Here is a 23,144-nt window from a genome sequence, read left to right on the forward strand (position 1 = left end):
TGGCATATGTCGCTAGATATCCCCGACACCATTTCTGATCCCAGACTCATCTGCATCCGGTTAAGAGAAATTCAAAAGAAAATACTTAAAAATTCAAAAAATCTGAATTTCTTTTTTGCATAGGTGATGATTTGGTGTGTGAGGTCTTCTCCAAATTTCAAATCATCTGGACATATGAGTAACTCTTAAGAAAACAAATTGGGTCAGAACAATGGATGAACAGTTTCACATACCCTAAATTTGCCTTTTTCGCGGAGAGCTACTCAGATGTCCAAATGAGTTGAATTTGGAGCGGACCTCACACACCTAAGCATCTTCAATGCAAAAAAAATCAGATTCATTTGAATTTTTATAGTATTTTTTTGAATTTACTGTTCACTGCGAGAGCAGATCAGGTCGGGAGCCAAATAGTCGTAGTCCAAGAAAAACCGTCATCTTTTACAAAAGGGATATGTGAGACAAAAGGGATATGTGAGGAAATGAACCGACAGTTAGCGGGCAAGAAAGCTGCTGTAATACACAGCTAAACGCATACACCACTGATGAATGACTGATTTCCGGACATTACTAATTACTGAATATAGCTCAGATCGGTGCCCACAGGATGTAATTAATAGTCTCCCTCGTCTCTCCGGTTAAGCTAAAACTGTGACTCAACAATTAAATGTTCAACAGACGACCCACCGTTCCAAAACGGCAGCAGGAAACAAGTAACCGCGTGCATGCAAAATGTATCTTAAGGCATCACGACATGGGGATACAGAATACAGAAAATGGTGCACTTTAGACTCCGAATGAACAGGGAGAATGTCAGTCAGCTCCTCTCCCCCATCCAACCCGCATACGCATCATTGAAACGCGCAACCAGGACGGTCTCGTTCAGTCATTAGACACCTTGGGGGAGCTCTCGGGCGTCTTGGGCATCGCGTCCGAGGCCTTCTTCGCCTTGTGCGCCTCCACCGCGGCTTTGAAATCATCCCTGACGCCAGTGTCCTTGAACTTGAGGGCGAACGTGGTGAGCCCGCTCGGCGAGTCCCCGGTGCTGTTGACGCAGGCGAACGTCACGCCCTTCTTCTCCATGTCCTTCAGCGCCATGTCGTCGTACAGGCTCGCATTCAGGATCAGCCGGTAGTTACCCTTGGCCCTCATAACGAGCCGGGACCTCTCGCCGCCAGACACAGGGACGTTCAGCTTTAGCTCCCCTTTTCCTCTTTCTTTCCAGCCCCCATCGAGGTACTCGTACATTGCGGAGTCTGCGGTGAACACAGCCATCTCGTTCTCTTCGCCTGTCTCCACTGGGACCTCTGGCATGGTGAATTTCTTTGGTGCTTCTGCTGCAGTGACAAGCGATGGAACAGAACTCCCGTTGTTGTTCGTACCACCCATATTGAAAGAAGGGAAGGACAAACCGTCACTCTTTAGCCCAAATAGGGGAGCGTTTGTGCTTTCTTTAGAAGCTGAGCCAAAGGAAAATGATGAGGCTGAAAACCCTGTCCCAGCCAGTCCCGTGAAGGCATTATGGCCACTTGACACATTCATAAAAGAGAAGAGAGGTGTCGGTGATGATGACTGCCCTTTATTATCAGCGTTCTTATGCTCACATGATACATCCTTGGTCCCTGATTCAGATTCATCTTTCTTCTCAGCGCCGTCCTTGCTGCTTTTATCTTCATCTCCACCTTCATTCACTTCATCCTTGGTCCCTGATTCAGATTCATCTTTCTTCTCAGCGCCGTCCTTGCTGCTTTTATCTTCATCTCCACCTTCATTCACTTTAACCCCTTCATCTTCTGTTTTACCCTCGATTCCAGATGTCTTGCTGTTATCTACCTTGGGTTCTCCAACCAGCACTTTGTCCTCACCAGTTCCACCCTCTGTGCTGCCTGCCTTCTTATCAGTTTCAGTAAGTGAAGAGTGTGCTTCCATTGGCGCATTTGACTTGTTTTCTGCATTTGATTCATTCAGCCCCGATTCATCCTTTTGAATCTCTGCTACCTCATTAGAATCTGCAGTCTTGACATCATCTTTCCCACTTCCATTGCTGACCTCATCAGCTTTCTCAGTTGAGCTCCTTACATTTGACGTTGTGACATCAGAAGGTGGAGGTTTTGAGACAGGAATACTTGCTTGAACACTGGAATCACTTGTGGTAAACTTAATTGCAGAGAAAGGATTGGAAGAAGGAGCTGACGACGGCTGCTGGCGCCGAACCTTTACAATTTTTCGGGTTGCCATCACTTCCTCACTAGCTTTCTTAAATGTTCCTCCCTCTTGCTCCGGTGAGTCATCATCAAGCTCAGGATTGTCCTTGTTGATTTGTTTATCTGCAACCCTCTTCCGAGAGGTTTGAGCATGTTCCTCATCCGCCATCTTAGGAGCTTTGAGTACCTTTATATGAAAACATCAGAACAAACTAAGCAAACAGTAATAAACAACTTCATACAAGTAATCTTCCAATCATCAAGGGCATAGCACAGTTTAGACACACAAATTTGACTATGCAGGCTCCATTTTTTGTAGTACACCAAGTCCATTCACAGAATTAACTTCAAATAAACCAGGAAAATTGAAAGGCATACACAAACATAATGGCAAAGTAGGGAAAATGTAACCAAGAGAAGACAAGAGGCATACACAAAATGGAAAACCATAATGTAGGCAAACAAGGTTAGCCAAAGTGCAAAGATGAATGTGTAATCTCATATCATGTATTATGGTACTTGCACCTGTGACTAAGAAACAAGCATAGCAGCAGTTTCCCAACTTCACGTAGAAACTGTAAGAGCATCTCAGACAGGATCCAAATGCTACCAGCATTGCTGCTTTCTGTCTACAACCATCCTCATCAGTGGAGTATCTATATTATTTCTGGGTAAAATTTTGTTTGTTGCTTGAGCAACAAAGATAAAATACAGGTCAAACTAAAATTTTAGTTTCTTGTCTGCAGTTTGGTTTTGGCTCGACTGTTTCAAAGATCAGAGGGTTTACAGCCAAATATGTTGTTAGTTAACATGTAAAGATTGCTCTTATATGTTGTTAAAATCCACAATATGCCTAGGTGTGTGAATTACATAGAATTGTTTCAATGCTTTGATATTAATGCAAATTTGTGATATCATTTCTCTTTTACTTGTCAGTGTAGTTTATTACTATGTTGCCATAGCTAAGCAACCTTGGCATGCATAGTTCTTTCCGTCCAATTACCTGACATCTGTGAACAGAACCAGCATGGTGTGGGGCATTCAACCGCGGATATTCTCTGTGTGCTAGGTAAGATGTAGCAAGTTAGCAACAGTGAGCCCATCATTGCTGGATGACTACAAATCCAAGATAAATTGCAATACGATGACGCATTGCGATGTGGTGGAGGAACAACCAAGAAGCGAATGGCTTTGCATATATAGACCAGACGAAAATATGGCCATTAGACTAGCGCTACCAAATACAACCATATAAATACATTTTTATTTAAAGGATATCAATTAAATGTGGGAGGGTGGAATATAGGTAGTGGAAAATTGAGTTGGGAGTCAGTTGGAGCACGAAGAGATATGGAGATGGAATTGTTTAGAGACGCCCGAGCAAAAAATACTACACAATATTCATGAACGAAAGAATATGTCGCCTCTATAATAATATATCAATTGGTAAGCTCTGTGTTCGCGGAAAACAAATATTTTCCTGCATCACGATGTTGGCATAGTACTAACATACCATGGGCAAGGTAACATCTCCTAGAACTAGAAGCATGCATGTTATATGCGCAACATTATGCTTACACATGTAGGTGTTATTTTAACATCTAAGGCGGGAGAAATTGTATATATGAGCGATGAGAAATACTTTACTAAAAGGTACAAATCAAATCCAGCCTACACAAATATATATACTAATGCATGGAAACTCCTAGTCCTAATAGCTCCCAAGCTGCAATGGTCCGAGGAGAACTTCATCTTTTAGACATTGAAAGAAGTTTAACAAATACACATACAAATATTGCAGTATTATGTGGAATGGCAAGTTTTGCTAGAAAAAGATACATCCCGGCAAGCTGTGCAAAAAATCAGATACAACCACTAGTCTTCCTTGTGTTTGTTTGCACATGGTAAAGATGGAAATATTTGTTTTGTGCAATTTTGAGGATCCGTAGTGTATTCCCACATGTACAAGTGGGACTTCTCAGGTTTTTTCTTTTTTTACTTAAAATTAAAATGCTTCTGAAGCTTTTGGGTGAAAAAACCGAAGCTCACTGCAGCTCAGGAGCCAACTGTCTACTGTCCTGATCTGGTGAACAAGGAGCAGACGGCTTGGAGTCAGGATGCCTGGGGAACTACTCTCACCACCGCATCAATCCAAGCCATCTGGTGGCGTACGCGCATCAAGACACATCCCTTCCGTCTGGCATAAGAGGCCTACGGTTCCCCCAAAAAATTCAACCATGTATGACAAACAATTTCTGCAAATCTATACGCCCACTCATGCTGTTCTTGTTTCATCCATACACACATAACAGCAGAACACGCACACATACATGAATCAAGCAGCAAACATACATCAACAGGCAATTTAACGGAACTTTTACCTCGGGGCGAAGCTCGGCGGCGACTGGGCGTCGGGGCGAGCTTGGGCCGCGACCTGGGTTCCCGCGGCGGAGGGCTGGGGCGGAGATGCGATCCGACGGAGGGAGGGCTCGGGAGTGGCTGGGGTCGACGGAGAGGGGGGCGGGGGAATGGAGTGGGCGGTGGCGGCGGCGGCGGCGCAAACCCTAGCACCGGTCTCTGCTCGCCATGTCGCCCGCGGCGGTGGGAAGGAGCAGAAGAAAACGCTTCAGGGGTGCGGGGAGGAGAGAAAACAGGAGTGAAGTGTTCAGTTTGCGCTGTGCCCCCTCTGCAGTGTCTCCACGCGACCCACCCCGATGCAGGCCGCGTGAAGGCCGCCGTACTGGGACGCCAGGGACAGGGATATCTTCCGGTGCACCCGGTGCGGGCCAAAATCACTGTTTGGCCGTTTATCGAAAGCCAGCATAATGAATCCTAATTCAAAACTTTGCCCCAATCTTATCTCTTTTTCCATAACGCATTCACTAGCGGGGCTATGCTAAACACCATAGCGTCGAGCATAGGGGCGTTAAGACCCTACCAGCGGTGCGCTAGATTTTTTCTTTTAAAAAAGGATAGGGTTTCCCCCTAACTTTTTATTACGGAATCAATAACTCCCGAACAGACCGTATTTTTTGCTCTCGTCTTGAAATTATTTCCTACCGCTGGATTAATTGCACCAGTCTCAAAGCACTGCAGAGAGACACGTCAACCAGAAAACTCGTTCGGTGTAAAAGTCAATCGGCCCGAACACAATCCTATAGATCCTATCCACTCCCCGGAACCAGATCCTCTAACATCCTCAAGGGATGTCATCTAAGTTTACACACACATTTCACTGTAGCTTCTCTCTCCCACCTCTGGCTGCCTACTTCGGCAGCCGGTCGCGCCGGTGAGCCGCCCCGCGCTCGCCTGTCTCTCCTTCCTTCTCCCCATTCCCATCTACTCCCTGACCTTCCTCCCTATCTCTCTCTCCCACAGGTCTGCGCATGGCGGCTGTGAAGCCCGGTACGTGCGGCACCTACCGGAGCCTCCCCGGCTCTTGCGCAGGCGGCGAGGCGGCCAGCGGAGAGGCTGGCTGTGCCGTACCCAAGGCGGCCAGTGGCGAAAACAAGGCTGAGTGCGGCGTGCTGGAGCTCCACCGACCCCCACATCGGGGGCGTCGTGACTCGTGCAGCGGGACGGGGCTTCGCTGTCCTCGCTAGCTTCGTGGCTTGGGGGCTTGGAGAAGGGAGCCGTCAATCCGACGATTACCTGTGTGCACTGCGGTGGAGAGTAGCAATTCCACATATTCCGGTGGAGAGCGGCGGTGGGGGGCTAGCGACGAGTTCCCTGGGACATCGCCATGGACGCACCCGCGGCTGGGACGACGCAATGGAGTCCTCGCCGACGGCGTCCATCCTTAGAAGGGAGCGCGGTGGGGACGTGCTCATAAAACTCAGCCAGCTCGAACTGTAGTGCGGGCGAGGGGGATCTGGCGGGTGTGACGCCCGGATAGTTAAGCTACAGTAATTCCCTCCTAATGATGCCACATCATCATGATTACTGTTGTTAAACTCACGTTGGATCGAAACCGGTTCAAATTTCAAATTCGAATCAAAGTCCAAATTTCAAATTTCTCAAACATACAAAATAAAATGTTCAAAGTGTGGCAAATAATCTTTGAGTATTTATCGTATAGAAACCACACTTCTATAATGTGTTTAAATGTCCCAAAATAAATATAACAGTGGCTTAAACAACCATTGAAATGCCTTTTATAACTTCTAAAAAGTTAAACTATTTTATTTGTGAGTGAAACTTTTTGTGGCAGAGGTATAAACAGTGATACTAATTTAGAAACTACTTTTGTATTTTAATAACTAAACTAAAGTATTGTGGCAATTAATTAAAGCAATGAAAGGTAAATTATAAAAAGTAATTAAACAAAAAAACCTAAATGAGACAACCCCCTCCCCCTGGGCCATTTGGCCCACCTAACCACCAGGCCGGCCCAAGCGCACTGCTTCACAGGGGGGATCGTGGGCAGCTCCGATGCCTGCCACTACACCGGCCGTCGTCGTGGCGGCCATCCGACGGCCCTCCGGCGTTCCCCCTGCCTATATCTACCCCTTGCGCCTGGAACCCTAGCCGGCCCCTCCCCTTTCCCCTCGCGTCGCCCTCCTTTCCCTCCGCTCGCAACCGCACCGCCATTGCCATGCCTCGACCCTGGCGCCTAGGAGCTAGCTGAACCATCAGCTTCGTCTTCGTCTGCTTCGTCTCCGTCCACGAACGGGAGCCGGGGAGCTCCGCAACGCGCGGATCGAGTCACCCCCTTCCGCCTCGGCCGCCGTCGATCTTCTTCCGCTTCGGCCACCGTCTGCTGCTACTAAGCTCTCGAAGGCTTTCCTTAGCCGCGCGGTGAGCTTCTCCACCTCCTGCTCCTCTCCGTTAAGCTTCCTCGCGCGCGGTAGCTAGCTTGCCGCCGCGCCCGTATTCTATCCGTCGTAGACGAGCTCATGGCCGTCTCCATAGCCGCTGTCACGCTCGCCTGAGCACAGCACCGTGCTCATGGTGCCCCCAGGAGCACAACGAGCACGCGCACGCGCTCCCTGAGCTCCGTAGCGCCGTTTCCATCGAGGCCCCGTACGCGCCGCCGCCGTAGCTCGTCGCCGGCCAGCTTCCGGCGACCATACAGTCATGCACCGATGTCCGTTTAGCTCGCACGAACACGTTGATCCCCACTGTCCCATTTGTTTTGTTCGCAAGAGCGCTGTGCCGCCGTCCCCGAAGAGCACCTGAGTTCCCGCGCGCCCGCTGCCATGGCCGTGTGTGGTGTACGCTGTGTGTGTGCGCGTGTGCTCTGTGTGTATGTGTGGTGCGTGCAGTGTGTGTGTGTGGCTCCGGCCTCGCCCGCCTTCAGCCAGCCTCGCTGGGCCCGCGCCGCTGCCTGCTTCGCTGCTCGCTTGTGGCTTGCTGCTGCTCGGCTGGCCGCTGCTACTACGAGCTGATGCATTCTACTTCCTCCGTTCCTAAATATAAGTCTTTGTAGAGAGTCCACTAGATAGACTACATACGGAGCAAAATGAATGAATCTACACCTAACATACATCTATATACATCCGGATGTCGTTCATAGTGAAATCTCTACAGAAACTTATATTTAGGAACGGAGGAAATACTACAGTAGCGTTCAGTTACTGTAGCAGCAAGCTAGCTTTTTAATTTCTACGTCAAGTAACCCCCTCGACTACCCCTAAACTGCGGTTAAACAACTGTTAACGAGGCTAAGGAAAATATGAGTAGAAAGTATACATGCCAAACTCCATTTTATCCCACTGAACCAAATCCTTTTGATGTATGGATTAACTCCTACGAAAATCACAAAGTTAAATGTTTTGTTAATAGAAAACCGAAAACAGCTTTATTTTCATAGCTACTTTAGTGCTGTTGATGATCAAGCAAATCAACTCTAACTGAGATGAAAGTGCTACTATCTTGTAGATCACAGAAAAGTACTCAAAATTGATATAAGGCACAAAATCATAGGAGGTACAGATCCATAGTTGTAGCCTTTTGAAAACAGCTAAGTGATGTTTAAAAAAAACTGGCGAATTCTCAGACTTAGTGAAATTTCAGGGATTTTCCGGGTATTGTTAAATCTTTGAAAAATCATATAAATCAAACCGTAGCTCGGATGAAAATGTTTTCTACATGAAAGTTGCTCAGAATGACGAGACGAATCCGAATAAGCGATCCGTTCGTCTGCCACATGCCCCTAACTACCTGAACATGCAACTTTCCCCTCCGTTTCATCTGTCCGAAAATGCCTAACTCCGGGAAAACTTTCCCAGATGTTATCCCCCTTCGCCGGTAACGTGTAGCACCGCGTTAGAACAGGTCTAGCTCTTCCTGTTGTCCTGTTATGCTCTTGCTAGCTACGTATTTAATGTTTCTTCCCCCTCTTCTCTCCGGTAGACCCCGAGACTGCCGCTGATGCCCCTGTGATCGACTACGTCACCGATGACCCTCCTTCTTGTCTGAGCAACCAGGCAAGCCCCCCCTTTGATCATCCCGATATCGCCCATTCTATACTCTCATGCTTGCATTAGATTTTGCTACTGTTATTGTTTACTCCTATTCTGATGCATAGCCTGCTTTTGTACCTGTTATTGTTACCTACCTGCTTATCCTAAACTGCTTAGTATAGGTTGGCTAGTGATCCATCAGTGACCCCCAACTTTTCTTGTTGCCCCTGCTTCATCACCGATGACTCGATCGACGTGATCAACGACCAGAGCCCAACACCTCACATCACATCACGCCCCTTTAGTTGCTCGACTCTGCAGAGCTACTATCGAGTGTCGAGGGTGATCCCTCATAACGCACTCCTGATGATAATTCTATAGTGTAGCTATTCGGTCGTGGTCATCGAGGGTGATTTCCTCTTTCACCATTCCCGATACGGCTCTGTCGTTCAACCCCTCAAGAGTGAACCTCGAGGGTGGTCCCTCTTACGTTCACCTTGATGATTACATTGAGTGGAATCCACCGGGGGTGATTCCTCGGGTTTTCCCCTTGATGTCTGGACACACGGTTACAATGACTTTACTTGAGACCTTGGTGGAAGACGGGCGGGTCCGGAGGGCACCCGTAAGATAATGACGTGGCACGGCCGGGCATTCTGAGCCCTTGTCGTAAGTCCACGAGACGGGGCGACGGGGTCACTTTCGATCGTGAGTCTCTGCTCGTCTCCGCAAGCTAATAATACACTATGGTTTGGTTATTTGTTCTAAGTTGGCCTCTGGCCTTTACGCACTAACCACCACGCGAGAATAGTTATGGGCCTCGACGTCGCAGTATCAGCCGAAGCTTTGTCAGACGTCCAGTTCAGCAGTGCGGCACGGTCGGATCGTGCTGGCCATCCAAGGCGGTGCTGGTATTCACCCTGCGCGCAACGACCCGAAGTGCTGCGGGCGATGGGCCCAAGACCCCGGAGTGCTTAGGATGTAGACCGGTGGGTACCTCTCTGCTGAGCCTAGGTCGGGCTGCGACGTGTTGATCTTCCGAGGGCGGGCATTGACCCCAGAAAGGTGTGTCCGGCCAGAGTGATCAAGCGTGTTGGGTAACGTGGTGCACCCCTGCAGGGAAGTTATATATTCAAATACCGTGTCCATGGTAATGGACGTTCAGACTTATATCCTGATCTTATACAAATACAAATGGATACTTGAGACATGTGGCTCCGGGATTGCTTTGTCGCAGGGAGTCGAGGAAGGATCTCTGGGCATTAATGTTACAACATGTTTGTTAATAAAACTGCTATTCTTTACTCTTCTACATGCTGCAAGATGCTCGGAGCTGCTTGAAGATGCTAGTCTTCGGTAGGCTAGGCCTTCCCCCTCTATTCTGGCATTCTGCAGTCCAGTCCACAGATACAACCCTTTCATTTGATACCAATGCATATATAGTATACATCTGATGCTTGCGAGTACTTTGGATGAGTACTCACGGTTGCTTTGCTACCCCCTTTTCCCCCTTCTTTCTTCTTTCCGGTTGATGCAACCAGATGGTGGATCCCTGGAGCCAGATGCCACCGCCGATGGATGCTACTACATGGAGACCACCGACGACCAGGAGTAGTTTAGGAGGTCCCAGGCAGGAGGCCTTGCCTCTTCGATCGTGTTGCTTTTGTACTAGTCTTCTTAAGGCAGTCTTGTTAACTTATGTCTGTACTCAAATATTGTTGCTTCCGCTGACTCTTGTGTATCGAGCTATGTATTCGAGCCCCCGAGGCCCCTGGCTTGTAATATAAAGCTTGTACTATTTTGATTTGTGTCTAGAGTTGTGTTGTGATATCTTCCCGTGAGTCACTGATCTTGATCGTACACATTTGCGTGTATGATTAGTGTACAATCAAATTAGGGGCGTCACAAGTTGGTATCAGAGCCGACTGCCTGTAGGATCCCCCTTTCCAACTCCTTGGCCGAAGTTGAGTCTAGTCTTTGAAAAACTGATATACTAACATGGCTGTGTGGCTTACGGGCCCACGTCGCCAGTTGGGTGGTATTAGGATCTTTTATTCCTCATCCATACTCTGGGAATCTGATCTCTCTTCTACTCGGGTTAAATGATTTTGCTAACTCTGACTCTAGGTTCTCGTAAATAGTTTCTCCCGGAGAGCCGATGATTACTTGGTGCATCAGAAGATTTTGAAGACACTCTCCGATGTTTTACCAAGTCCCTTGTACCCTTCGCATTGCGATCCCTACCACCGATAAATCCTTATGCGTAACTACCTACGTTGTCGTTCATACCTTCATCCCCAGTTGCTCTTGTTATTAAGATGTCCTGAAATACTCTTCGATGTTTCGAGGATCCTTTATGCTTGCTGCCCTGCAGTCCTTGCCGCATGAATACCCCTTCGGATAATTACTCGCTCTTATCGAGTATCCATTCACCCCAGTTATTCTTATGCTTCATAAGATACTTGGTAATACAATTCGAGCTTTCGATGACCTCTGTCGCCTATTGCTCTAGAAAGTCTTACCTGCCTACACTCTGTTAATTCCATATGCCTAGCAGTATCCACGTCCTTTGTCATTATCATCTTGAGTCTTTCGATTTGATATGTCTGTGTCACAATCATCAGTTGATCCTTATAGATTATCTTTCCGGCTCAGACGTCTTCCCAAACATGAGCTGGTTCTCGGCCAATCAGATTGCCATCAATTGTGTCCTAAGTCTATTCAATTTAACCATCCTTGGACAGAGCGTTTGCTTCTGATCCATTGATTTTGGAAATCGTAATTCCTTTGCATTTGAGCTTTGAATTAGTCAGTTGTTTCTATAATCTGATTTCTTTGCATTCTTTCTTCTTCTGGTTGAGTACCGATACTCACATCAGATCCATTGTGAACCTCCAGGTCCTTTGTTGGGTTTTATCTGACAACATCCTTCATATTCAGTAACCTTGTGAGCCTTTCCTCGGATACACAATACCTTTGGTAAATTGTATCCCCCGCTCTTGTCAACCATACTCTATTTCTGGGCTTAAGTTATTTACTCATGAAGTTTGTGGTATAGGTTCCTAAGATGCCCCTATGGGTTGAACCTACGCCTCCCCTAATCCGTTTGAACCCGAGAGTCTTCGTGAGTCTTACTCTTTTGGTGTTTTGCCAGATAAAATATCAACACTACAACTTCATCGAAAGCGAGAAGTGAATGAAAGGTTATGCATTGGAGAAGTGGGAGTCAACCTTGAACTTTGTGTTCATGCCCATGGACACGATGTGGAACTTATCATGGAAGCTTCTTGCAATAATAATAATCCCCTTGTGATAAGTTCATCTTGTATCTATGTTTGGTCCTTTGCAACCATGGTTCCGACCATATTGTGCTTTGATCCCATTTCTTGGACAAGTTGATGTACTTGTCTTCTGCAGATCATTTCATCTGTCCAACCTCTATTCTACTCTACCCTTGAGTATTACCCTCTGGTATCTCGAGAATATCCCGGAAATACATAACTTCTTATGATTTCTCATCAACTATTATTCTCGCCGATTCAAATCTTCCATGTGTTCCAAGTTGTTGGACACTCGAGAACACTAATAACTGAATCAAGTCTACACTTTCCTTTCCATCGTTATGTTCAAACTTTCTTGTAACCTGTCATATCTGAGCAATGATAATTTCCTCCTTGTGTAAACACCTTGGTGTACAAACTCTGTCAGAAAGACCTTGTTACTATTGTTGATGACATTCTGGTAGCCACCGATGGACGAGAACTTTGCCTATTGGTCCGCCTCGCCTTGCGAGCAGGAAAATGGTTCTCTTCGTCCCTCGCCCTTCGTACCAACGTTGTTGCCAACATAATTGATAGGCTATCCTCTAACCTGCCTTGCTATCATGATCGTGCAAAATGATTTGCGCCTTCCTTCTTTTAACCCACATGGTGGGCCCATAACCCACAGTTCCACAGGATCGAAACCTGACTCTCCTGTACAACCTTAACTCTGAAGTATTCTTTGCACTTGGCTTCGTATGTAAATCACAAGCCACCTTCCTAGTGATCTATTCTGGTATCAGACGAAATACTTATTCCCATTGCTCTGAACCCCTTTCACCCTTAGTTTCAGGCAACAAACGATTGCCTACCCGGTTGAACCTTCTTATTGCACCTTCTTACCTTGCTCTCGATGACTTTCTTAAATTTCAACTCGAGAGATGCCTCTATGCCATGTTCAGTGAGATAGCCCCCTGGTACCTACCTTATGTTGAGCTTCGTCCTTCCCGAGTCTTTCCCTCCTTACCCCCCCTTAAATCTCGGGACAAGATTTCTTGTAGTGGAGGAGAATTGTGACGCCCGGATAATTAAGCTACAGTAATTCCCTCCTAATGATACCACATCATCATAATTACTGTTGTTAAACTCACATTGGTTCGAAACTGGTTCAAATTTCAAATTCGAATCAAAGTCCAAATGTCAAATTTCTCAAACATACAAAATAAAATGTTCAAAGTGTGGCAAATAATCTTTGGATATTTATCGTATAGAAACCACACTTCTATAATGTGTTTAAATGTCCCAAAATAAATATAACAGTGGCTTAAACAACCATTGAAATGCCTTTTATAACTTCTAAAAAGTTAAACTATTTTATTTGTGAGTGAAACTTTTTGTGGCAGAGGTATAAATAGTGATACTAATTTAGAAACTACTTTTGTACTTTAATAACTAAACTAAAGTATTGTGGAAATTAATTAAAGCAATGAAAGGTAAATTGTAAAAAGAAATTAAACAAAAAAAAACTAAATGAGACAACCCCCTCCCCCTGGGCCATTTGGCCCACCTAACCACCACGCCGGCCCAAGCGCACTGCTTCCCCCTCCCTGTTCACAGGGGGGATCGTGGGGAGCGCGGATGCCTGCCACTGCACCGGCAGTCGCCGTGGCGGCCATCCGACGGCCCTCCGGCGTTCCCCTGCCTATATCTATCCCTTGCGCCTGGAACCCTAGCCGGCCCCTTCCCTTTCCCCTCGCGTCGCCCTCCTCTCCCTCCGCTCGCAACCGCGCTGCCATTGCCATGCCTCGACTCGTCCACGCGGCCACCGTCGACCCTGGCGCCTAGGACTGAACCATCAGCTCCGTCTTCGTCTGCTTCGTCTCCGTCCATGAACGGGAGCCGGGGAGCTCCGCAACGCGCGGATCGAGTCGCCCCCTTCCGCCTCGGCCGCCGTCGATCTTCTTCCGCTCCGGCCACCGTCTGCTGCTACTAAGCTCTCGAAGGCTTTCCTTACCCGCGCGGTGAGCTTATCCACCTCCTGCTCCTCTCCGTTAAGCTTCCTCGCGCGCCGTAGCTAGCTTGCCGCCGTGCCCGTATTCTATCCGCCGCAGTCGAGCTCATGGCCGTCTCCATAGCCGCTGTCACGCTCGCCTGAGCACAGCACCGTGCTCATGGTGCCCCCAGGAGCACAACGAGCACGCGCACGCGCTCCGCTGAGCTCCGTAGCGCCGTTTCCATCGAGGCCCCGTACGCGCCGCCGCCGTAGCTCGTCGCCGGCCAGCTTCCGGCGACCATACGGTCATGCACCGATGTCCGTTTAGCTCGCACGAACACGTTGATCCCCACTGTCCCATTTGTTTTGCCCGCAAGAGCGCTGTGCCGCCGTCCCCGAAGAGAACCTGAGTTCCCGCGCGCCCGCTGCCATGGCCGTGTGTGGTGTACGCTGTGTGCGCGCGCGTGTGCTCTGTGTGTATGTGTGGTGCGTGCAGTGTGTGTGTGGCTCCGGCCTCGCCCGCCTTCAGCCAGCCTCGCCGGGCCCGCGCCGCTGCCTGCTTCGCTGCTCGCTTGCGGCTTGCTGCTGCTCGGCTAGCCGCTGCTACTACGAGGTGATGCATTCTACTACAGTAACGTTCAGTTACTGTAGCAGCAAGCTAGCTTCTTAATTTCTACATCAAGTAACCCCCTCGACTACCCCTAAACTACGGTTACACAACTGTTAACGAGGCTAAGGAAAATATGAGTAGAAAGTATACATGCCAAACTCCATTTTATCCCACTGGACCAAATCCTTTTGATGTATGGATTAACTCCTACGAAAATCACAAAGTTCAATGTTTTGTTAATAGAAAACCGAAAACAGCTTTATTTTCATAGCTACTTTCGTGCTGTTGATGATCAAGCAAATCAACTCTAACAGAGATGAAAGTGCCACTATCTTGTAGATCACAGAAAAGTACTCAAAATTGATATGAGGCACAAAATCATAGAAGGTACAGATCCATAGTTGTAGCCTTTTGAAAACAGCTAAGTGATGTTTAAAAGAACTGGCGAATTCTCAGACTTAGTGAAATTTCAGGGATTTTCCGGGTATTGTTAAATCTTTGAAAAATCATATAAATTAAACCGTAGCTCGGATGAAAATGTTTTCTACATGAAAGTTGCTCAGAACAACGAGACGAATCTGAATACGTGATCCGTTCGTCTGCCACATGCCCCTAACTACCTGAACATGCAACTTTTCCCCTCCGTTTCATCTGTCCGATAATGCCTAACTCCGAGAAAACTTTCCCGGATGTTTTCCCCCTTCGCCGGTAACGTGTAGCACCGCGTTAGAACACGTCTAGTTCTTCCTGTTGTCCTGTTATGCTCTTGCTTGCTACGTATTTAATGTTTCTTCCCCCTCTTCTCTTCGGTAGACCCCGAGACTTCCGCTGATGCCCCTGTGATCGACTATGTCACCGACGACCCTCCTCCTTGTCTGAGCAACCAGGCAAGCCCCCCCTTTGATCATCCCGATATCGCCCATTCTATACTCTCATGCTTGCATTAGATTTTGCTACTGTTATTGTTTGCTCCTATTCTGATGCATAGCCTGCTTTTGTACCTGTTATTGTTACCTACCTGTTTATCCTAAACTGCTTAGTATAGGTTGGTTAGTGATCCATCAGTGACCCCCAACTTGTCCTTGTTGCCCCTGCTTCATCACCGATGACTCGATCGACGTGATCGACGACCAGAGCCCGACACCTCACATCACATCACGCCCCTTTAGTTGCTCGACTCCGCAGAGCTACTATCGAGTGTCGAGGGTGATCCCTCATAATGCACTCGTGATGATAATTCTGTAGTGTACTATTCGGTCGTGGTCATCGAGGGTGATTTCCTCTTTCACCATTCCCGATACGGCTCTGTCATTCAACCCCTCAAGAGTGAACCTCGAGGGTGGTCCCTCTTACGTTCACCTTGATGATTACATTGAGTGGAATCCACCGGGGGTGATTCCTCGGTTTTTTCCCTTGATGTCTGGACACACGATTACAATAACTTTACTTGAGACCTTGGTGGAAGACGAGCGGGCCCGGAGAGCACCCACAAGATAATGACGTGGCTCGGCCGGGCATTCTGAGCCCTTGTCGTAAGTCCACGAGACGGGGCGACGGGGTCACTTTCGATCGTGAGTCTCTGCTCATCTCCGCAAGCTAATAATACACTATGGTTTGGTTATTTGTTCTGAGTTGGCCTCTGGCCTTTACGCACTAACCACCACGCGAGAATAGTTATGGGCCTCGACGTTGCAGTATCGGCCGAAGCTTTGTCAGACGTCCAGTTCAGCAGTGTGGCACGGTCGGATCGTGCTGGCCATCCGAGGCGATGCTGGTATTCACCCTACGCGCAACGACCCGGAGTGCTGCGGGCGATGGGCCCAAGACCTCGGAGTGCTTAGGATGTAGACCGGCGGGGACCTCTCTGCTGAGCCTAGGTCGGGCTGCGACGTGTTGATCTTCCGAGGGCGGGCATTGACCCCAGAAAGGTGTGTCCGGCCAGAGTGATCGAGCGTGTTGGATAACGTGGTGTACCCTTGGAGGGAAGTTATATATTCGAATACCGTGTCCACGATAATGGACGTTCAGACTTATATCCTGATCTTATACAACTACAAATGGATACTTGAGATATGTTTCTCCGGGATTGCTTTCTCGCAGGGAGTCGAGGAAGGATCTCTGAGCATTAATGTTACAACATGTATGTTAATAAAACTGCTATTCTTTACTCTTCTACATGCTGCAAGATGCTCGGAGCTGCTTAAAGATGCTAGTCTTCGATAGGCTAGGCCTCCCCCCTCTATTCTGGCATTCTGCAGTCCAGTCCACAGATACAACCCTTTCATTTGATACCAATGCATACATAGTATACATCTGATGCTTGCGAGTACTTTGGATGAGTACTCACGGTTGCTTTGCTACCCCCTTTTCCCCCTTCTTTCTTCTTTCCGGTTGATGCAACCAGATGGTGGATCCCTGGAGCCAGATGCCACCACCAATGGATGCTACTACATGGAGACCGCCGACGACCAGGAGTAGTTTAGGAGGTCCCAGGCAGGAGGCCTTGCCTCTTCGATCGTGTTGCTTTTGTATTAGCCTTCTTAAGGCAGTCTTGTTAACTTATGTCTGTACTCAGATATTGTTGCTTCCGCTGACTCTTGTGTATCGAGCTATGTATTCGAGCCCTCGAGGCCCCTGGCGTGTAATATAAAGCTTGTACTATTTTGATTTGTGTCTAGAGTTGTGTTGTGATATCTTCCCGTGAGTCACTGATCTTGATCGTACACATTTGCGTGTATGATTACTGTACGGTCGAATTAGGGGCGTCACAGCGGGTCGATACGCCACCGCTCCCCTTCCACTAAGCCCGGAGGCCCCCTGCGCGTCGTGCTCACCTCCAACACCGTCTACTGCCTCCTTTCGGGTGAAGGCTCAATCATCACCACTGAGTCCATCGTGCTCACCGTCAGCGCCGACGACGCTTCTACTCTTCAACGCTTCTTGCTCACCATTAGCGGGTGAGAAATTTTGCCATGGCGCGGAACTTTTTGAACAGAAGTTGCCATGTCCCTGTGAAATAGTCCTTTAAGCTTGCCATGCCACACTAAAATCTGAGTAGCACATGATTTTCCCGTGATTTTTTTAGTTACTAAATTTGACATGTGAGTACAAAATTTTAGCATTATTTGATCATATAATACATGGCAGTTTCTAATCATGATGTCTAGCAAAACTTGACAATTTCATAGATTATTACAAATTCTCGGGCCATGGCAAATTTACAAATTGTTAGTTGGTTCACATTACATTATTTTTTATAGCTTTTGCCCTAACATCATGGCCCAACTCAGATTATTTGTTTCTAATGGTCATATGGCAAATGTAGGCTCTTTTTATAAATATGTGGCATACGATCATATGGCAATGAGGTGATCATTGCATTTTAGTAACCATTTGTCATCATTTCATCAACATGGGGGGTCATTTCTGAAAGTTTCTAAAACATGGCAATATGTGTGTTTATTTTCTAAAACATGGCAAACTTGCCATCCTTCAAATAGTTTTCCACCATTTGTTCTCAAAATGTATTTTTTAAATTTCTCTAACATCACAAACTTACTATACGAACCATGGCAAACTTAGTTAATGGATCATGGCATGTTTAATTCAAGTACCATGACAAAAATCTTTCTTATCTTACCATTTGTGATTTTTTTTATGTAAATGACATTTTCATTTAAAGATTTGACATGGCAAGTTCAACTCAAGTCCCATGCATAAATTTGCCATGTTTTTAGACATCTTGTAAATTGCCATGACAAAACTATCACTAAATCATGAAAAATTCTGAAAGTTTCTAAAACATAGCAAACTTACCATCCTTCAAATAGTTTTTTCCACCCATTTTCTTCAATTATATATAGTTTTTTATTCATTAACATGGAAATTACTATGTGAACCATGGCAAATTAGTTTATGGACCATGGCAAATTGTTTTTCATTTTTTTACATATCAATCTTGCCATGTCAATCCACTATATTGTATATACTGAAGGAAATATGCCCTAGTGGCAATAATAAAGTTATTATTTATTTCCTTATATCATGATAAATGTTTATTATTCATGCAAGAATTGTATTAACCGGAAACATAATACATGTGTGAATACATAGACAAACATAGTGTCACTAGTATGCCTCTACTAGACTAGCTCGTTGATCAAAGATGGTTGTGTTTCCTAACCATGGAAACGAGTTGTCATTTGATTAACGGGATCACATCATTAGGAGAATGATGTGATTGATTTGACCCATTCCGTTAGCTTAGCACTTAATCGTTTAGTATGTTGTTATTGCTTTCTTCATGACTTATACATGTTCCTACAACTACGAGATTATGCAACTCCCGTTTACCGGAGGAACACTTTGTGTGCTACCAAACGTCACAACGTAACTGGATGACTATAAAGGAGCTCTACATGTGTCTCCGAAGGTACATGTTGAGTTGGCGTATTTCGAGATTAGGATTTGTCACTCTGATTGTCGGAGAGGTATCTCTGGGCCCTCCCGGTAATGCACATCACTATAAGCCCTGCAGGTAATGTAGCTAATGAGTTAGTTACGGAATGATGCATTACGTAACGAGTAAAGAGACTTGCCTGTAACGAGATTGAACTAGGTATTGAGATACCGACGATCGAATCTCGGGCAAGTAACATACGATGACAAAGGGAACAACTTATGTTGTTATGCGGTTTGACCGATAAAGATCTTTGTAGAATATGTAGGAGCCAATATGAGCATCCAGGTTCCGCTATTGGTTATTGACCGGAGACATGTCTCGGTCATGTCTACATAGTTCTCGAACCCGTAGGGTCCGCACGCTTAAAGTTAGATGACGGTTATATTATGAGTTTATGTGTTTTGATGTACCAAAGATAGTTCGGAGTCCTGGATGTGATCACGGACATGACGAGGAGTCTAGAAATGGTCGAGACATGAAGATTGATATATTGGATGACTATATTCGGACGCCGGAATGATTCCGGGGGTTATCGGATATATACCGGAGTACGGAGGGGTTACCGGACCCCCCGAGGTTATTGGGCCTCATGGGCCCAAGTGGTGGAAGAGGAGAGGCGGTCAAGGGGCAGCTGCATGCCCCTCCCCCCGCCCCAAGTCCGAATTGGACAAGGAGGGGGGGGGGCGCCCCCCCTTTCCTTTCCCCCTCTCTCTCCTTCCCTCTCCTCTCCTACTCCAACAAGGTAGGGGGGGAGTCCTACTCCCGGTGGGAGTAGGACTCCTCAGGGGGCGCGCCAAGGGTGGTCGGCCCCCTCCCCCTCCTCCACTCCTTTATATACGGGGAGGGAGGCACCCCCTTGAGACACAACAATTGATCCTTGAGATCAATAAGCCGTGTGTGGTGCCCCCCTCCACCATATTCCACGTTGATAATATCATAGCGGTGCTTAGGCGAAGCCCTGCGTCGGTAGAACATCATCATCGTCACCATGCCGTCGTGCTGACGGAACTCTCCCTCGAAGCTCGGCTAGATCGGAGTTCGAGGGACGTCATCGAGTTGAATGTGTGCTGAACTCGGAGGTGCCGTGTGTTCGGTACTTGATCGGTCGGATCGTGAAGATGTACGACTTCATCAACCGTGTTGTGCTAACGCTTCCGCTTACGATCTACGAGGGTACGTGGACACACTCTCCCTCTTGTTGCTATGCATCACCATGATCTTGCGTGTGTGTAGGATTTTTTTTAAAATTACTACGTTCCCCAACAGTGTCATCCGAGCCTGGTTTTATATATGCGTAGATGTTATATGCACGAGTAGAACACAAGTGAGTTGTGGGCGATACAAGTCATACTGCTTACCAGCATGTCATACTTTGATTCGGTGGTATTGTTGGATGAAGCGGCCCGGACCGACATTACGCGTACGCTTACACGAGACTGGTTCTATCGACATGCTTTGCACATAGGTGGGTGGCGGGTGTCTGTTTCTCCAACTTTAGTTGAACCGAGTGTGGCTACGCCCGGTCCTTGAGAAGGTTAAAACAACACTAACTTGACGAACTATCGTTGTGATTTTGATGCATAGGTAAGAACGGTTCTTGCTCAGCCCGTAGCAGCCATGTAAAACTTGCAACAACAAAGTAGAGGACGTCTAACTTGTTTTTGCAGGGCATGTTGTGATGTGATATGGTCAAGACGTGATGCTATATTTTATTGTATGAGATGATCATGTTTTGTAACCGAGTTATCGGCAACTGGCAGGAGCCATATGGTTGTCGCTTTATTGTATGCAATGCAATCGCCCTGTAATTGCTTTACTTTATCACTAAGCGGTAGTGATAGTCGTAGAAGCAATAGGTGGCGAAACGACAACGATGCTACGATGGAGATCAAGGTGTCGCGCCGGTGACAATGGTGATCATGAAGGTGCTTCGGAGATGGAGATCACAAGCACAAGATGATGACGGCCATATCATATCACTTATATTGATTGCATGTGATGTTTATCCTTTATGCATCTTATTTTGCTTTGATTGACGGTAGCATTATAAGATGATCTCTCACTAAATTTCAAGGTATAAGTGTTCTCCCTGAGTATGCACCGTTGCGAAAGTTCTTCGTGCTGAGACACCACGTGATGATCGGGTGTGATAGGCTCTACGTTCAAATACAACAGGTGCAAAACAGTTGCACACGTGGAATACTCAGGTTAAACTTGACGAGCCTAGCATATACAGATATGGCCTCGGAACACTGAGACCGAAAGGTCGAGCGTGAATCATATAGTAGATATGATCAACATAGTGATGTTCACCATTGAAAACTAATCCATCTCACGTGATGATCGGACATGGTTTAGTTGATTTGGATCACGTGATCACTTAGATGATTAGAGGGATGTCTATTGAAGTGGGAGTTCTTAAGTAATATGATTAATTGAACTTAAATTTATCATGAACTTAGTACCTGATAGTATTTTGTGTTGGGGAACATAGTAATTTCAAAAAAATTCCTACGCACATGCAGGATCATGGTGATGCATAGCAACGAGAGGGGAGAGTGTTGTCCACGTACCCTCGTAGACTGAAAGCGGAAGTGTTAGAATAACGCGGTTGATGTAGTCGTACGTCTTCACGGCCCGACCGATCAAGCACCGAAAGCACGACACCTCCGAGTTCTAGCACATGTTCAGCTCGATGACGTCCCTCGAACTCCGATCCAGCCGATTGTTCGAGGGAGAGTTCCTTTAGCACGACGGTGTGGTGACGATGATGATGTTGTACCGTCGTAGGGCTTCGCCTAAGCACCGCTACAATATTATCGAGGAGGACTATGGTGGAGGGGGGCACCGCACACGGCTAAGAGATAAATGATCTGTTGTTGTTGTGTCTAGGGTGCCCCCCTGCCCCCCTATATAAAGGAGCAAGGGGGGAGGTGCGGCCGGCCAGGAGGAGGCGCGCCAGGTGGAGTCCTACTCCCACCGGGAGTAGGACTCCCTCCCTTCCTTGTTGGATTAGGAGAAGGAGGAAAGAGGAGGGAGAGAGAGGAAGGAAAGGGGGGGGGGGCGCCGCCCCCCTCTCCTTGTCCTATTCGGACTAGGGGGGAGGGGCGCGCGGCCCTGCCCTGGCCTCCTCTCCTTTTCTCCACTAAGGCCCACTATGGCCCATTAAGCCCCCGGGGGTTCCGGTAACCCCTAGGTACTCCGGTAAAATCTCGATTTCACCCGGAACACTTCCGATATCCAAATATAGGCTTCCAATACATCAATCTTCATGTCTCGACCATTTCAAGACTCCTCGTCATGTCCGTGATCACATCCGGGACTACAAACAATCTTCGGTACATCAAAACTCATAAACTCATAATATAACCGTCATTGAAACTTTAAGCGTGCGGACCATATGGGTTCGAGAACTATGTAGACATGACCGAGACACGTTTCTGGTCAATAACCAATAGCGGAACCTGGATGCTCATATTGGCTCCTACATATTCTACGAAGATCTTTATCGGTCAAACCGCATGACAACATAGGTTGTTCCCTTTGTCATCGGTATGTTACTTGCCCGAGACTCGATCTCGGTATATCAATACCTAGTTCAATCTCGTTACCGGCAAGTCTCTTTACTCGTTATGTAATGCATTATCCCGTCACTAACTCATTAGCTACATTTCTTGCAAGGCTTATAGTGATGTGCATTACCGAGAGGGCCCAAAGATACCTCCCCGACAATCGGAGTGACAAAACCTAATCTCTAAATACGCAACTCAACATGTACCTTTGGAGACACCTATAGAGCTCCTTTATAATCACCCAGTTACTTTGTGACGTTTGGTAGCACACAAAGTGTTCCTCCGGTAAACGGGAGTTGCATAATCTCATAGTTGTAGGAACATGTATAAGTCATGAAGAAGAAAGCAATAGTGACATACTAAATGATCAAGTGCTAAGATAACGGAATGGGTCAAGTCAATCACATCATTCTCCTAATGATGTGATCCCGTTAATCAAATGACAACTCATGTCTATGATTAGGAAACTTAACCATCTTTGATTCACGAGCTAGTCAAGTAGAGGCATACTAGTGACACTCTGTTTGTCTATGTATTCACACATGTATTATGTTTCCGGTTAATACAATTCTAGCATGAATAATAAACATTTATCATGATATAAGGAAATAAACAATAACTTTATTATTGCCTCTAGGGCAT

General features: G+C 46.8%; 1 protein-coding gene across 1 annotated transcript; it reads right to left on the reverse strand.

Annotated features, from left to right (window-relative positions):
• Positions 1-543: 543 nt before the first annotated feature.
• LOC123156512 (nuclear pore complex protein NUP50A) lies at positions 544-4,887 on the reverse strand. The gene is made up of 2 exons (XM_044574628.1): positions 4,583-4,887; positions 544-2,388 (listed from the first exon to the last, which is right to left on the reverse strand). The coding sequence occupies exon 2, from the start codon at positions 2,368-2,370 to the stop codon at positions 880-882; it is 1,491 nt and encodes a 496-aa protein (XP_044430563.1). The 5' UTR covers positions 2,371-2,388; positions 4,583-4,887; the 3' UTR covers positions 544-879.
• Between the last annotated feature and the right edge of the window lie 18,257 nt (positions 4,888-23,144).

The sequence above is a fragment of the Triticum aestivum genome, chromosome 7B (genome assembly GCF_018294505.1).
Source record: "Triticum aestivum cultivar Chinese Spring chromosome 7B, IWGSC CS RefSeq v2.1, whole genome shotgun sequence".
NCBI lineage: Eukaryota > Viridiplantae > Streptophyta > Magnoliopsida > Poales > Poaceae > Triticum > Triticum aestivum.

Excerpts from the sequence above, each read along its gene's own strand:
- LOC123156512 (XM_044574628.1), bottom strand. The coding sequence starts at position 2,370 with ATGGCGGATGAGGAACATGCTCAAACCTCTCGGAAGAGGGTTGCAGAT.